The following is a 15,970-nucleotide window of genomic DNA, read 5'->3' as shown; positions in this document are numbered from 1 at the left end:
TATATATATATATATATATATATATATATATATATTTATATATATATGAATAACACTTTCTTTTAAAATGTACCTTCTAATTTAACAGAGAGCAATTATTTTGGTATTGTATAATAAAGTATGTTGATCCTAAATCAAGAAGGAGAGAATGGTTTCTTGAAGATTTCTTAAAGAACAAGATACACAGGTAGAAAATTACTATTATAAACTACATTATTTTGTAGTTATTTTATTTTATTGTTTATTTGAAAAAGTTGTTTTCAAAATACATATAAATAAAAAATAAATGCTTCCTAGTGCCATATAGAATATGCGTTTATGTAGTCATGTTACTCACATTGTAGTTATTATTGTTAATTGTAATTTTAATAAGAAAACGGGATAATCAAAACTTTAATTTCGAGGCCACTATTTCTTACTGTTTCGCTATCATATCGACAGCAAAAGAGCGCATTAAACATTAAAGATACATCATAAACACATTATAAAAACATTTTTTTTGTAAAAAACGTTTTCATTTCTTCAATTATAAAGTAATTTTACAAAAGTATATTAGTTTTATAAAATATAAACACATAGATGTAAGGTATATTTGCAAAAATGATAATATGCTCTCTTATGCTGCCTTTTCAATCCATAAATAATAAATTTTATGGAAGTTTTATGAAAATAGAGACAAATGTTTATAAATTACTCATAATTAATGTTACATCCTAGCACATGTACATACATTTGTAATTTCTATAGAATTTCTACTCCCATCATTTGGTTGTCTTGCATTCTACCTAAATTGACAATATTAAGTTGCATCTTATACTTTCATATCCCTTTTTCTTTTTATTTTCATTTCATTTTTCACTCATTCATATGTTTAAACTTCTCCGTTTAAGGATTATACCTTGCATATACGCAATTTCAGAGCATTATTCACGTACACAAATAAACATTAGAAGCAGATTTATGGTGACTAGAATATTTTTACATTTCATATATTCATTCTTTGTATACTTATGTGCAATAGTTCATAATAAAAAAATGTAGATATTATCTTAAATCGTAATACATAACTTTGGTTTACAGCATCCCTCAATAATCTTGTTAAAAAGAGGAAAGATTACAAAGTAATTCGCATCTTATGATCTCTATTATAAATGCAGAAATTGTAAGTAGTGTAATATAAATTTCATTATACTGTTACATATACAAATTAAAGGTCATTGTTAAGAAATAGAAACGACGCACATACTATATCGATGTCAATCAATTCCTGTTAGTAAAATGTTATTATTATTAGTTGTATGTTACAAATTTTGTAACTAATTTTACTTAATATCCGAGTGACCAAAAACCATGAGAAGTACAATGTTAAACGTCTTGTACAAAAACTACATATGAGATCAGACTAAAATTGTCGAATACTGCTGTTATAAAAAGCGATGCTGTTTGCAGATTTGCAAATTGACAGTACCAACATAAAAGCACTAACATGATAAGTACCTAAAATTTGTAAAGTAAATGCACTACTTACAAAAGATGCATATTATCTATGCATAACGTTATTTTTTAAAATACATAATTGTAGTATATTATTGTGCATAACTAATACATTATTATACACATGTAAGTATAGATTTATATATGAAAAATTTTAACTATCTTAGATTGTAATAAAAGAAAAGAGGAATTTGATCTCTTTCAATCGTTTAAGATGTATGTTATTAATTTAGGGGAAATACTTTTACGTGAAATATAAATTCACTAAAAAAAAGTAAAAGTATTAAATATTATAAATTACATACAATTATCGGACTGATAATTGTGTTCTCTCTCTCTTTTTCAGACATTAAATCTCAAACAATGCACAGTTATTACTTCACCTGTTTGTTCGTCTATATTTTAATTATCAATCGATTTATCCACGATAAGACCTATTGGCGCATATATAAAAAGGTATCAGAAGTAGGAAAAACTTGGAATTATGCTTTGGTAAAATACAGGTTCAACCGAAATTTAGAATATGCTTCTATACTATTCTATTATGTACAGCTAATAAGCAGTAATACTTCATCGTGTGTGCTCAGTTCTTATAGAGCTTTAACATTAGAACAATTAAAGCAATAATTTTAATAATCACCGAGTATTTTTAAGTACTCGCGAGATTTGTGCTTTACAAACCAGTTGATATTTGTGATGTATATTATAAGAGTCCATGTTTTTTATTTTTCGATAATTACTTTTTGTTTTTAATAAAACAATTTGTTCTCTTTTAAACTTTTTTGTATTATAATGCAAAAAACTTTTCTGATTCAGAAACTATAAAAATTATTCAGCAATTTATTTCTTGGATATGAAGTATAATATAATGGAAAATATATGGCACAAAGGTCCTATCTTTCTTTTATCCTAAGCTTTTGAATATAAAAAATAGCATGATCACAAGAGGGTAAATATCCGTATTATCTATCTTACTATTGAATCTTTAGAGAGCATATAATATTTATGGCAATAAAATCTGATTTTTTAGCTGGATTGAAATAGAACAATTGCAATTACAATTAATTGATTAATAAGATAATGAATTAGAGACAATGATATGAGCAGCTTTATAGCAATAGATCACTTATTTGTACAAGATACTGATCTATTCTTCTAAATTATGATACTATATAATTTGTTATAATTTTTATATGTAAATAATTCTCATACAAATAAATGGAAGAGTGTGAAATATATTGTAGTATTTAGGAAAATACATTGTGCTATATTTGTAATATTTCAATTTAAGTGGACTTTGCATTATTTACTGTATATTTGCCACTGGCATTTCGTGTCACTATTCAACTGATATACCTTTTTGATTATTATTTTTGCAAAGGATGCTCGGTTTCTATAAAAAAATTAAAATATCAGTAGTAAAATTGCACTAATGCAATAAATTGAATAATATTGCAAGCACAAAGAAATAATACAATCATTATAGACAAAAAATAATATACTCAAATATTCCAATAAAATCATATAAAAACATTCTTTAGAGATTCACATGAGAGTGAAAATAAATACTAATATACAAGCATAGCATATTATTATTCCTTTCATTCCATGAAAAGAATATTGCAATTCTAGACAATAAAGTATCCAATGTATAATTATTAAATTTGAGAAACTCATGTAATTCTCACAACTCTTCTCTAGCAATACAAGGAATACTATGAAAGTGTTGTGTTATATTATTTTATGGCAGTATCCTGTATGCATATCATATATTTCTTATCGAAAATATTAATCAAAATAAAAATATTAAATAACTTTAAAAAATGGAAAATGACAAACATACTACTTTTGTGTAAAAACATTATATACTTCAATTTTTTGTATTTATAAAATATTTCTTTTTTAATTTTCACATATATAGAATTTCCAAGATTAATTTTTAGTAAAATGTACACATATATTGTCTAGAACTGATTGATTAAATGTGCTTGCGACATTTATTTGATTTTTCGTTGCTATGGCACTGTATGTTTAAGTAGTTCTATAATGTTGTTTTACATGTTGTAAAACTTTTCAGTATGATTGTATAGTAACTACCACGTTGTATGTATTAAAATCAATATTCTTACTATACCATAAATGTAAAAAGTCGAAAATCTGGCAGCCCTGATAAGTAAAGCTTCGGGTACTTAATGCTTTTAATCATCACAGCACATTTACACTGTATTATCATCAATTTGCAGGACTGCAACATTAATTAACAAAGTCTCGTAAAATACAAAAAAAAAGGTGTCATGAGCCATTTTCTACTACAATATCGGCTGCACGTTACCGCGGTCACACTTCTTTTTATCAACATGCAATACATCCATAAATATAAGTTCAAGGAAGGACATTTGCAAGCTTGCAATGAACTTCCTCCTGCAAATGCTGTTAAACAGTTATTCTATTTTCTTACTTTCTCGTTGTCTAAACTTTCTAGTTGTGATTCGGCATCACGACTCGCACTGAGAGACCAGGAAGTTATAAATTGTACTCTTTCTGTAATGCGGTATATTCTATAGCTGCCAGAATAATTCATTAAAATGCACGCGCTATTATTTTCTCTTTAAAACATTCATATTTCCTTTTCGCGTTCAATGATCAAATCCATTTTGATCTGTTGCTTTATATATGTGTTTACCTATGCTGAGATTCCTTTCAATTCTTTTCATCATTTATAACATAATGCATCTTCTTTGTCGGCGTTTTTGCGGCTCGGGTCTCAGAACGGCACGCACCGCTTCGTCGAATACCTGCTTCAATCCACGTTGCGTGAGAGCGGAGCACTCCATGTATTTAACCGCACGAATCTGTAACATTTATTACACTAAATTGTTTTGGTATGTAGAAATTGAAACAAGAAACTACTATAGAAATTATATTTCCACAAACCTTATTTGCCAGCTTTTGTCCCTGTTCACGCTTAATGGCACTAAGACCTTGCTCGGCTAAGGCAGTAAGCGTTTCACGATCATCTCGTAGATCTATTTTAGTCCCAACAAGTATCATTGGTGCATCTGGGCAGTGGTGTTTTATTTCAGGATACCATTTACTGGTTACATTTTCAAACGATGAAGGACTTGTTACTGAGAAACAAATTAGAAATACATCTGTCTGAGGATAAGAGAGAGGACGAAGTCTGTCATAGTCTTCTTGTCCTGCTGTGTCCCATAATCCTAGACTGACTGGAATTCCATCAACAACCATGGGCGCAGAATAGTTGTCAAACCTAGAGAAATATATTTTATATATATATATATATATATATATATATATATATATATATTTCTATTTTCTATTATTCACTTGTTTACTATATGTTTATTGTATGTTATGATTAAAATATTAAGAAGTATAAAATAACATTGCATTGCCTATTCATTTTTATCAAGATATTCTTTTCTTGATTGTAGAGTCACATAAACCAATAAAAATATTGCTAATAAACTTAAGTAAAAATAGATTTGTGAAGGTGGAAAGAACAAGAAGCAATATAAAAGGATGACTCAAAATGAATTACTTCCTGTACACACAACAGTCAGGCATCTCATACTCCAATACTATTATTAGCCACTCCATTTGATTGGTCTAAGAAACAAACTAAGGCATAAACCTTGCCACAAGTTATATCTTTAATATATATAGACCACAGGAATAAGAGATTCTTTTACAAAAAAGCAGATATTATACAATTGAGAAGAAAAAATTATATATATGTGCATAAAGATTAAAAATAAAAATATAATTTATATGAATGCATAAGGATACTTACACAGTAGGTACATATTCTCCAGGAAAACTATCTGTTGTGTATGATATTAACATGCAAGTTTTTCCTACTGTTCCATCCCCTACTACCACACATTTTATCGGTCTACCTGAGCTCATGATTTATTATCTAAAAAGGAATAAACATAATCAGTATCACTATAAACAACTAATGATATATTATCTATATTATGTCTGTTCTTGAAGTATCTTTGCCAACATTATTCTATTTTTTATAAACAAAATAAAAAATAATAATATTGCAATCTTACATTCAAGTGACACTTGTTACTGAATTAATTATAAAGTATAAATTATAAAGACAGACAAATCTGCTATAATTAATACAAAATCTGTTTTAAATTTATATTTATATTGATTGCACGGTATTTATCAGGGAGACGCACAAGCTGGGCCGTTAATTTAACACTATACAGCAATCTCATTTTCCCAAAACACCATGAAAAAGATTATCCCAATAATTTTCGTTACACAATCGTCCGTAACATTCGTATAAACACTCACGGATTTGGGGAAAGATTCATACGATTTCATATTATTTCAATATTCGCAGAATTAGCCGTTAACGTTGTTTCAGCGAAATAAACGTTTTCGTTGAATTGAAGGGCTTGCCCTAGAAGAGCACCATACTTGGCACATACGCGTAACAAGTAAACAAGAATTCACACCGGCTTGACGATATCGCACTCACCGAGTTTACGAATGAAGTTTCGTTCTATAGAAAAATCACCGTACGCAACACGATGCAATTTTACGTGTACGTGTACCCCTCAAAAAATCAAGAGAACGGGTGCCATGACAGTACCGCGGTTTTCGGAACTGAACGGAGCTAGCATTCGCCTGGTGACAGATGTTCGACAATCACCTCTCACTCTTTCTTCCCCTTCTTTTCGTGAAACTTATTGTTCAGGGAAGTGGTAGACCGCGACACGTCCTTATGCACAGTGCACACTGCGTCTCGCCAGGTTAGAGTAGATTTTCAGGGTAAATTTGTTCGTTTCTTATCTGTTTCTTGTTTTAAAGTCCGAGAGCAAACACTTGTTTCACTGCACATGGAGAAAATGACAATAAGTATGGCTAAAACGAAAATGCTATTTTCTTTATCCTATACTAAAGTGCGCGAATACATATTTGAAATAAATAGATTTCTTTGATCTATAATATTCAAGCTGACCTCTACAACTTTTTACATTTTCATCCTCCTATATTTTTATCATATTCTCTATTACTTCATTTGAAATATCTTGGTGCTAAATAATGTTAAATCTGTACGAATCAATCGAAACACTTGAAATTTTACGAAGAATAATCTTGCTGTCCAATCAATGACAGAAAGGTGGCACTATTTTCTTTTTAATGAATTTCGCAATGCACTTAGGGTGCGTTCGGAAACGTCACCTGGATGCTTTCTCTCTTTCTTTATTTCACTCTCGTATCTTTCTCATTCCAACGCAGCGAGTGCACCCGAGTGACGTTTCTGAACGCATCTTTAGTAATCGAAAGAGAGAGAGGTTGTTTTTTAGTAATATTTAAAAGATAAATTCGCCTATTGGATAGCAAAGTACAATTCACTTGACGCTACAAATTTATCTCGATCTATAAAGCGTCTTCTACAATGGCAGTAGGAGTAGTAGTAAGAAATAAGCAGTAAGCAAATTGACCAATTCCATTCTCACGTTTCAAAAATAATCGATTGTGATTGGTCTATTTACTTATTGCTTATTTCTTACTACTACTCCTACTGCCATTGTAGAAGACGCTTAATATGTATAGTAAGCTTTAAGCTTTAAGAAATTGACCTATCATAGTGAAGAATAATCAATCGTGATTGGTCAGTTTCTTACGGCTTAAAGCTTACTACATTAAAGCTGGTGGCATATAGAAAAACTTAAACAGTAAAACGTAAGCAAATTGACCAATCACAGTCATTGATTCTTGACCATAAGAAGAATCAATGACTGTGATTGGTCAATTTGCTTACTGCTTACGTCTTACTGCTCTAGTTTTTCTGTGTATCACAGCCCTTATTGTAGATCAGGGCTGCTATTCCGTTACCGTGGTTCCGATAGTTGTCGGATCAGTAGGTGTCATTGCGCAGTTTTTCCACGGTATAAAAAAGCTGCGCAAAGACGCCTACCGATTCGACAACTATCGGTACGCGGGAACGGAATAGTACCCCAGGGCCCTTAGGCCGACGTCCCATGGGGCGGAAATTCTCCGCGGAACGGAACACGCGAAACCAGTACGATCAATTACAGCCGTTCCGCTCTTTTTTGTGCCGTTTCACTATAATCTTACCGCTGCAATTTTGCGGAAAGGATAAAGATAGTCGCGGATAACCTCAACATATCTTACGTATCTCATTTGCTTCTTATACATTTATTATATATATATTTTTTTCGACATCTAGTAAGATTTTGTTTTCCGCGTTTCCGCTTTTCCGCTTCATGTAATGGCACCCTAATGGCTCCTGCATACAGGACGCGGTAATTCTTGCCGCGCAGCGGAAGTTCACGCTACAGCTAATCAATATGCTTCTTTCCGTAATAACTTTCTAGCTCTTACGGAAAAACAACACTGCGTCCTGTGTGCAGGAGCCATAAGTTTACGCAGCTTAAAACCGGTTTAGTAACAACCGTATTTAGTAAACTGTCGCATCCGATTGGTACATTCTTTTAGATTTAGAAATATACTCCAATCGGATTCAAGAGTTTACTAACTACGGTAGTTACTAAACAGGTTTTAAGTTGCTGTGTAAACTTAGTCACTTGGGTTCCAAAACATCCTTTTTGAGGAAATTTTACTCGAGACTCTATAGTTTATATAACGTGAACTGTAGGTATTGAGTAAAATTTTCCTCAAAAAGAACGTTCTGGAATGCAACCTTGATTGGTATATATTTCTGGATCTTAGAAATCTAAAAGAATGCTTCAATCATAGACAATAACCCCCAAGCGCCACTAGCTGCTTTTTTCACTGAATGCGGCCATTGGTTATGGAATTTCTGAAGAGAAATTTAGGCCGGTACTCATATATAGTTGGATGTTATATTTACTACTTACTACTAATTTTCTTTACATAAGTAGTAAGGCTGAGTTCCCACTTAGTGCTTCATGCGAGCGTCGTCCGAGTTAAGCCAATCAAATCGTCCCATTTTATTCGGCGTAAACTTACACAATAAAATGGGACGATTTGATTGGCTTAACTGGGACGATGCGACGCGTGACGCGCTAAGTGGGAGCGCACCCTAAGATTGCTATAGAGCTTTTGTGCATTTTTACACAAAAATTTGTAATAAATAAAAATATAAGCTTGTATTGCACCATACACCGAATATTTATTCAAATAATTTATACAATTTTTTTCCCAAAAACTAGCATCCTGCGAACGTTTTTCCTGATTGCAAATATCACGAATGTAAAGTGATTTTCTCCGTGTTTCAATCAGAATACATCAAATGGCTTTGCCTATTTCGTGGCTCTCCGCGAGAAGTCTCACTATGACTTCTGCAGACCCTTAATAGTACAGTCGTGAAATATAAATATCAATTAATTATAAACTGAAGGAATTGTAATTATGTCAACTGTGCATCTTGTTTTTTCAAGAAATAATGTTTTTGTGTGGAACGCTGATGGTAATATTCTATTAAGTTATATATATATATATATATATATATATATATATATATATATATATATATATATATATATATATATATATATATATATATATATATATATATATATATATATATATATATATATATATATATATATATATATATATATATATATATATATATATATATATATATATATATATATATATATATATATATATATATATATATATATATATATATATATATATATATATATATATATATATATATATATATATATATATATATATATATATATATATATATATATATATATATATATATATATATATATATATATATATATATATATATATATATATATATATATATATATATATATATATATATATATATATATATATATATATATATATATATATATATATATATATATATATATATATATATATATATATATATATATATATATATATATATATATATATATATATATATATATATATATATATATATATATATATATATATATATATATATATATATATATATATATATATATATATATATATATATATATATATATATATACACATTTAACCTTTTTTATTTATTAGTTTAATGTGTTTTTTTATATATAGATTGGTTAAAGCTTCGACGGGATCATAGAGTACTCGGTGAATTAGTAGGATCCTTTCCAAAATCAACTAGACAAGAAGTATTTTTAGGTCTCCCATTGCTTTTACTACCAGAAGAAGTAACTCTTTTACTTGAAAAGAATATTGCTTGTCTTATGCAATATCGTAGTCTAGGAAAACCACCGACTGTATCATTGAGTGAAAAATTTGAAGAATATAGAAACATATTATTTGTGCAACAATCAGAATGTCTCAGAGAAAACAGAAGAAAACAGGTGACTGTTGTCAATTATTTATATTATTAAGAATATTTAGAGTTTATACAATATAGGGGATAATGTATTTATAATTTCTCTTTAGATTACTTCTCTGATGGACAAAATTGTAGAAGGAAAAAAACGCAAGATGTTAGGTTTGCACACAAACAAGAAAAAGATGAGAAAAACATTGGACAAAAAGACACAAGAAGCATTAGATAATATTGAGATTAATACTAAAGATTTGCTTGAAAAAGAATTGGCTAAATTACCTAAATTATCTAAAAATGAAGCATTAATTCAAACACACACAGGTAACAAATTTGAATCATACATATATATTTAATAGTATATGTAATGTAATTTATGGATATTTTAGCACAGCCATGGTTTAGTCATGATGATATGGAAATAGTACAATGGAAATATCCATTTACTTCTGATCAACAAGTTAAGTATAAAGTATATAAGGATCTTTGGGAAAAAGGATATTATATTAGCAGTGGTGATAAATTTGGTGGTGATTTTTTAGTGTACCCAGGTATGTTGTCTTCTTTTTTTTATAATAATGATGAAACTATACTATATTAATCATTAATATATATTATTTACAGGTGATCCAATAATGTTTCATTCACAATATATTGTGCAGTGTCACTACAAGGATGAAGAGATATCTGTTGTAGAACTTGTCGCAAAATGCAGGATTAGTTGTCATGTCAGAAAAACATTAGTATTTGCTACATATTGTAAAGAAGAAGACAAAGTAAAATATCAATCTTTACAATGGGCAGAAAGTATTGTACTTGGAAACAGTTGATATAATTAAGAAAATACAAATGTTTAATGAAAATAATATTCATTATTTTACCTTAGGTAAAATAAATATTTTTATCCATCTTTCCATTACAAGTCATTATTTCTAGTGATATATATCTCTTCATAATTTTGTTTTGTACATTATAGAGATTAACTTTAACTATTTGTTTTAATTTGTAGTTTTTTTGAAATTTTTATTATATACTATTATATCATCACTAAAGACAAAAATATTCTCTTTATGATTTTGTGCAATAATTAAATATTTTTATTAAGATTGCTTAAAACTTTGTATCATAAATATAAAAAGGAGAAAATAATATAAGAGAACTATAATTTCTTGTAACAAGGTATGGTTAACAGTATATTTTATTATTCTACCATCATAATTTTAAGATATTTTTTTTATATATACATTTTTATATTATAGTGTACTCATTAACTTAAATCGATTATGTTGTGGTTCAGGAATAACATTAAAGTACTTCTTATATATAACTTGATTTTCACGACCAGAATAAGCTTTTCTAACCCAGAAATGTCTGAAATCAGGATTGATTTTTTCACAAGTTATCATTACTTTTCCAGCTTCCATAGCAAATAAAGTCCCATTTCGTCCAAAGCCAACCTATTACATTATTAAAATATAACGTAACAAGTTTAAATAATAGTTAATCAATAATATGATTATCAATACTTACATTAAGACCTGGATGAAACCTGGCTTTTAATTGTGTAGCTAATATATGGCCTGCATGTACGTTATGTCCATCTTGTACTTTCCAACCTCTATGTTTTGGTCTAGGATGTCCAGGTTTAATCCTGGTGCTGGAACTTGCCTTCTTTGAAGCGTATCTGACACATACTTTTGCTAACAATAATAAACTTATATTAATCGTCACTAATACATAAACAATAGTGTATATCCAACTGTCAGATATTGATAATATATACAAACCTAAACCACTAATATCGCATGACGTTAGAGTTTGCCGAATATTCTGTAATGCACAGGAAGCCAATTGTGACAGGTAAGCCATTTAAAAAATTTATTTTTCAATTTTTTGAATAAATTTATTTATTAATATATAAAAATCGCTCGGTTTTATAACACTAAAATCGAGTAGATGAAAGTCACAGATTATTACAAATTGAGAATTGAGATGGGCAAAATTCTCCTATTGGTCTGTTCTTTTTAGCTGCACTGCTGAACTAATACAATAAGTTAGAAGGAGACAAATATATTTTATATTTTTTCACATTCTAACTTATATATTTTTCACTGTAAAGACTGGTTTATGATAGCCGTAATGGCTTCTGTACACAGGACGCGGTAATGCTTGCCGCGCGGCGGAAGTTCGCGCGACAGCCAATCAATATGTTGTTTTTCCGTAAAAGCTAAAAGGTTATTATAGAAACCAGCATATTGATTGGCTGTCACACGAATTACTGCTGCGCGGCAAGGATTACCGCGTTCTGTGTGCAAGAGCCATAAGTCCTGATCTACAATAGGTGCAGTAAGCTTTAAGCTCTAAGAAATTAATCAATTACGATTGATTATTCTTCTATAATTCGATTATAATTGGTTAATTTCTTAAAGCTTAAAGCTTACTACACCTATTATGGATCGGAACTTAAGAAATTGATTAATCACAGTCGAATTATAGAGGAATAATCAATCATGATTGGTTAATTTCTTATGGCTTAAAGCTTACTACACCTATTGTAAATCGGGACTTAAGAAACATGCGTTATATTACAAAGCCATTTGATTGACTACATATCATCCAAAATATCTTCTAAGATAATGGCTTGATTTACATCGTACACTTGATACGCGTACTAAATAGTAACTTTCTATTAGATAATTTTAATATCAACAATGCATATCAACAGCGACCCATTCTATCAATACAATTTGCTGATGAGTATTATACTACTTAATATACCATTATTTATATATATCGTCGATATTAAGATTATCTAATAGAAAGTTACTATTTAGTACGCGTATCAAATGCACGATGTAAACCAAGCCAATATGTAGCCAATAAAATAGCTTTATATAAGACAATGGGCGCATTCAGTAGAAAAAGCGCTCAGTGAGCAATCAACGATTATTGGTTCTTGCTATTAGATCCCTAAATCTAGACCAATTATATTGGCTGCATTCAGTAGACTCAACAGTTGCACAACAGTTGAGTAATTTGTCAATGTAATTGGTCTAGATTTAGGGATCTAATAGCAAGAACCAATAATCGTTGATTGCTCACTGAGCGCTTTTTCTACTGAATGCGTACATTGACAAATTACTCAACTGTTGTGCAACTGTTGAGTCTGCTGAATGCAGCCAATGTTCCTTACTGGAAAATAGTTACTATTAACGCTAGATAGCGTTTTAGAAAATTTGTTGGATAATCGAGTGAACCATCTATTATTTTAAATTGTAGTTTTAAAGTTTCCGCTAGAGGCGCCATCGTTTCTGCAGCAAATCGTTGGTTAGATTTGACCTTTCACGCAGAAAATTTCACGAACAAAGTTCGAGGATTTTGATAATTGTGTAATTATCGTGTAATTGTTAAAAATGACAACGAACATGGAGGATCTACAAAAGTTAGAAGAAGAAGCGATAGCCCGGGGCACGAAGTATGTTACGAACCTTCTGCAACGGCCAGGTCAGCTGGAGAAGATTGACATGTATAAACGTAGAATAAGCAGGAAAAAAGCATCCGTCGAGACCATGCTTAAGACCGCAATGAAAAGTCAATTAGATGGAGTCCGAGTAGGCTTCGAGCAACTAGAGAGTTCTCTTGAAAGCATCGCCACTATCAAGGACGATCTAGATCACATTAATCGATTGTTCAGTTCTGTTCTGAAGCTGAGTTCCAGATTGCAAGCGGTGCAGGAGGAGAATATGCGTCATTCTCAGTACGTTATCGCCAAGGAGAACTTGAAGCATATATTTACAGTTCCTGAAAGCGTCGAGAAGACAAAGCAATGGATAAATGAAGGTAAATTACTATATGCTCATCAGAGTCTTATGGATCTTGAAAACTCTAGAGATGACTTATTGTATGAGCTTCATAAACTACCTAACCAGTCACCAGCAGATACAGTTATGTTGAAAGCTTATTTTGAAGATGTGGAAATGCTTTCTCAACTTATGGAAAAACAGATAAGGTTGGTATTGAGTCGTACTCTGAACACAGTCCGGAAAGAGCCTACAGTTATCGTGACACCTCTGAGAATTATTGAAAGGGAAGAAAAAGCTGATCAGTTTGCTATTCAGAGACACAAGCAGAGTGGATTTATGCCACCTGGCAGACCTAAGAGATGGAAGGATATGGCTATGAAGGTACTGGAAAAATCGGTAGCTAACAGGATTGAAGGCACTCACGTAGAAGAAAGAGCAGATAACAAGATGTGGTTAGTAAGATACTTGGAACTTACAAGACTCTTGATTCTCGAAGATTTGAGAGTAGTGAAGACTTTATGCAGGCCTTGCTTTCCACCCTGGTATGACATAGTAAGGACTTTTGTTAAAATGTATCATAATAGTCTATCCCAGCATTTAAAAGACATAATTGCTGGTGGTCTAGAAGGAAATGAGTATGTTTCTTTATTGGCATGGATTATGAACACTTACACAGGACCAGAGTTGATGCAACATTCTGAATTGAATATCAGTACATCTGACATCGGCCCACTTCTCAGTCCAGAGATGATAAAGGATCTTCAGGAGAAATACTTGCGGAATATGTGTCAGAATTACGAGGACTGGATGAGGAAGACACTAGAGACGGAGAAGTGCGACTGGAGGAGCGGCATCTTGCCTGAGAGCAGTACTCAAGAACTGTATTATCATACCGCGGCGCCGGTCATTATATTCCAGATGATTGATCAAAATCTGCAAGTTGCAAAGACCATTAGTCCTGACTTGACAACGGAAGCGTTGGTACTCTGTATCGAGCAAGTAACCAAGTACGGGTGTATGTATAGACAAGCGATATTGGAGTTCAAAAACAAACATTTTGAGGACAGGAGTCAGGTGCCTTATTTCACTCATCATATGATCACAATAGTAAACAACTGCGTGCAGTTTACCGAACTGGCGCAGCAGATGAAGCAACTCTACTGGGTGCCTAATACCAGCGGTGATGCCACCGTGAAATTCGAAAATCTCTTAGCGAATTACCAGCAATTGAGGAACGAGGCTGCCACTATCCTGTTACAGGAGTCCTTTTTGGATTTGGAATTGCACTTCCAGGATCTGATTACGCCTAAATGGCTGTCGTCGCCTATCCCGGTGGAGACGATTTGCGTTACCCTAGAGGATTACTTTCAGGATTACAATCACCTGAGCCCCAAGAACTTCGAGTACGTGATCACTGAAGCGCAGAATCTAATCGCGAAGCGTTATATATCCGCAATGCTGCAGAGGAAGATATCGTTGAAGACCTACGACGAATGCTTGACGTGCACGTCGAAGATAATGACGGAGGCGGACAAGCTGAAGAACTTCTTCGACAGGATCGCGCCGAAAGTAGGGAACTTCAATTCACCATTCGAAATAATAAAACGGCTTGCCGAAGTGCTGCGCTGCGAGGACTCAGAAATACTTTCTCTCGACTTGCACTCGTTGATTGAGAAGTATCCCGACATGACTGAGGATCATCTGATCAGACTACTCGGTCTAAGGGGCGACATATCGCGAGCGGAAGCCCGGGAAAAAGTTTCTTACATCATAGAAGCTCAACGAAACCGAAAACCTGGGCAGTCAATCACAAATAGTATATTCAAGCAGATAGTTATTCAAGACAGCTTCCTTGGTTGGAAGCCTTGAGATTGGAGGAAGAATTTCTATGAAGTAAAAATAAGAAGTGCAAATGGATTCTCTATGTAATGGTATTATCGTTTCTCAAGTAAATTAATATATTTTTTACATATAACAGAGTATAGGGGCAGTAAAACAATGCATTTTTACTGCCATGAGAAAATCTCTTAATATCTAACGTTATGTATATCTATATAATATTGATCTCACGATTTATAGAAACGTGGAAGTTTATTTATGCTCAACACGCGCACGTGCGCGTATAGTGTAGGAGACCTCACGGGATCGTAAATTATATGTATATAGATGTGGTAATGTTTCAGCCACGCATGTATGGAAATAATAGTAAAATGATAATTATTAGAAATGCGTAATTATCTTGCCACTAATGAATATTTCCTAATCTTTGTGTCTAATCCAATAAGTAACGCAATTGCTTATTGGATAAGTTAAAATGCATGCTATTAAGAGTACT

General features: G+C 31.5%; 4 protein-coding genes across 6 annotated transcripts; 2 read left to right on the top strand and 2 right to left on the bottom strand.

The window, feature by feature from the left end:
* Positions 1–216: 216 nt before the first annotated feature.
* Positions 217–6,634, bottom strand: LOC116846496 (ras-related C3 botulinum toxin substrate 1). 3 transcript variants are annotated; one of them, XM_032820415.1, is made up of 5 exons: positions 6,500–6,634; positions 6,017–6,371; positions 5,309–5,434; positions 4,429–4,765; positions 4,178–4,346 (listed from the first exon to the last, which is right to left on the bottom strand). In XM_032820415.1, the coding sequence occupies exons 3-5, from the start codon at positions 5,422–5,424 to the stop codon at positions 4,212–4,214; spliced, it is 588 nt and encodes a 195-aa protein (XP_032676306.1). In that variant the 5' UTR covers positions 5,425–5,434; positions 6,017–6,371; positions 6,500–6,634; the 3' UTR covers positions 4,178–4,211. The 3 variants fall into 3 exon arrangements, with proteins under 3 accessions (XP_032676308.1, XP_032676305.1, XP_032676306.1); XM_032820417.1 differs by lacking the exons at positions 6,017–6,371; positions 6,500–6,634 and adding an exon at positions 5,830–5,995 and having other exon boundaries at positions 217–4,346; XM_032820414.1 differs by lacking the exon at positions 6,500–6,634 and having other exon boundaries at positions 943–4,346; positions 6,017–6,215.
* Positions 6,635–8,573: 1,939 nt separating this feature from the next.
* Positions 8,574–10,695, top strand: LOC116846541 (tRNA-splicing endonuclease subunit Sen34). The gene is made up of 5 exons (XM_032820494.1): positions 8,574–8,959; positions 9,589–9,860; positions 9,946–10,156; positions 10,222–10,383; positions 10,457–10,695. The coding sequence occupies exons 1-5, from the start codon at positions 8,902–8,904 to the stop codon at positions 10,660–10,662; spliced, it is 909 nt and encodes a 302-aa protein (XP_032676385.1). The 5' UTR covers positions 8,574–8,901; the 3' UTR covers positions 10,663–10,695.
* Positions 10,696–11,012: 317 nt separating this feature from the next.
* On the bottom strand, positions 11,013–11,992 carry LOC116846505 (39S ribosomal protein L27, mitochondrial). Its single transcript, XM_032820432.1, has 3 exons — positions 11,620–11,992; positions 11,363–11,532; positions 11,013–11,289 (listed from the first exon to the last, which is right to left on the bottom strand). Exons 1-3 carry the CDS (start codon positions 11,699–11,701, stop codon positions 11,086–11,088), a joined length of 456 nt encoding a protein of 151 aa, XP_032676323.1. The 5' UTR covers positions 11,702–11,992; the 3' UTR covers positions 11,013–11,085.
* A 1,118-nt stretch (positions 11,993–13,110) lies between these two features.
* On the top strand, positions 13,111–15,853 carry LOC116846514 (exocyst complex component 3). Its single transcript, XM_032820441.1, has one exon. It carries the CDS (start codon positions 13,246–13,248, stop codon positions 15,502–15,504), a length of 2,259 nt encoding a protein of 752 aa, XP_032676332.1. The 5' UTR covers positions 13,111–13,245; the 3' UTR covers positions 15,505–15,853.
* The last annotated feature ends 117 nt before the right edge of the window (positions 15,854–15,970 follow it).

The sequence above is a fragment of the Odontomachus brunneus genome, unplaced genomic scaffold (genome assembly GCF_010583005.1).
Source record: "Odontomachus brunneus isolate Ranch 3 - 2012 unplaced genomic scaffold, Obru_v1 Obru_scaffold_065, whole genome shotgun sequence".
Taxonomy (NCBI): Eukaryota; Metazoa; Arthropoda; class Insecta; order Hymenoptera; family Formicidae; genus Odontomachus; species Odontomachus brunneus.
Note: the sequence above shows the minus strand (reverse complement) of the source record. Positions and strands in the feature narration are given on the sequence as shown.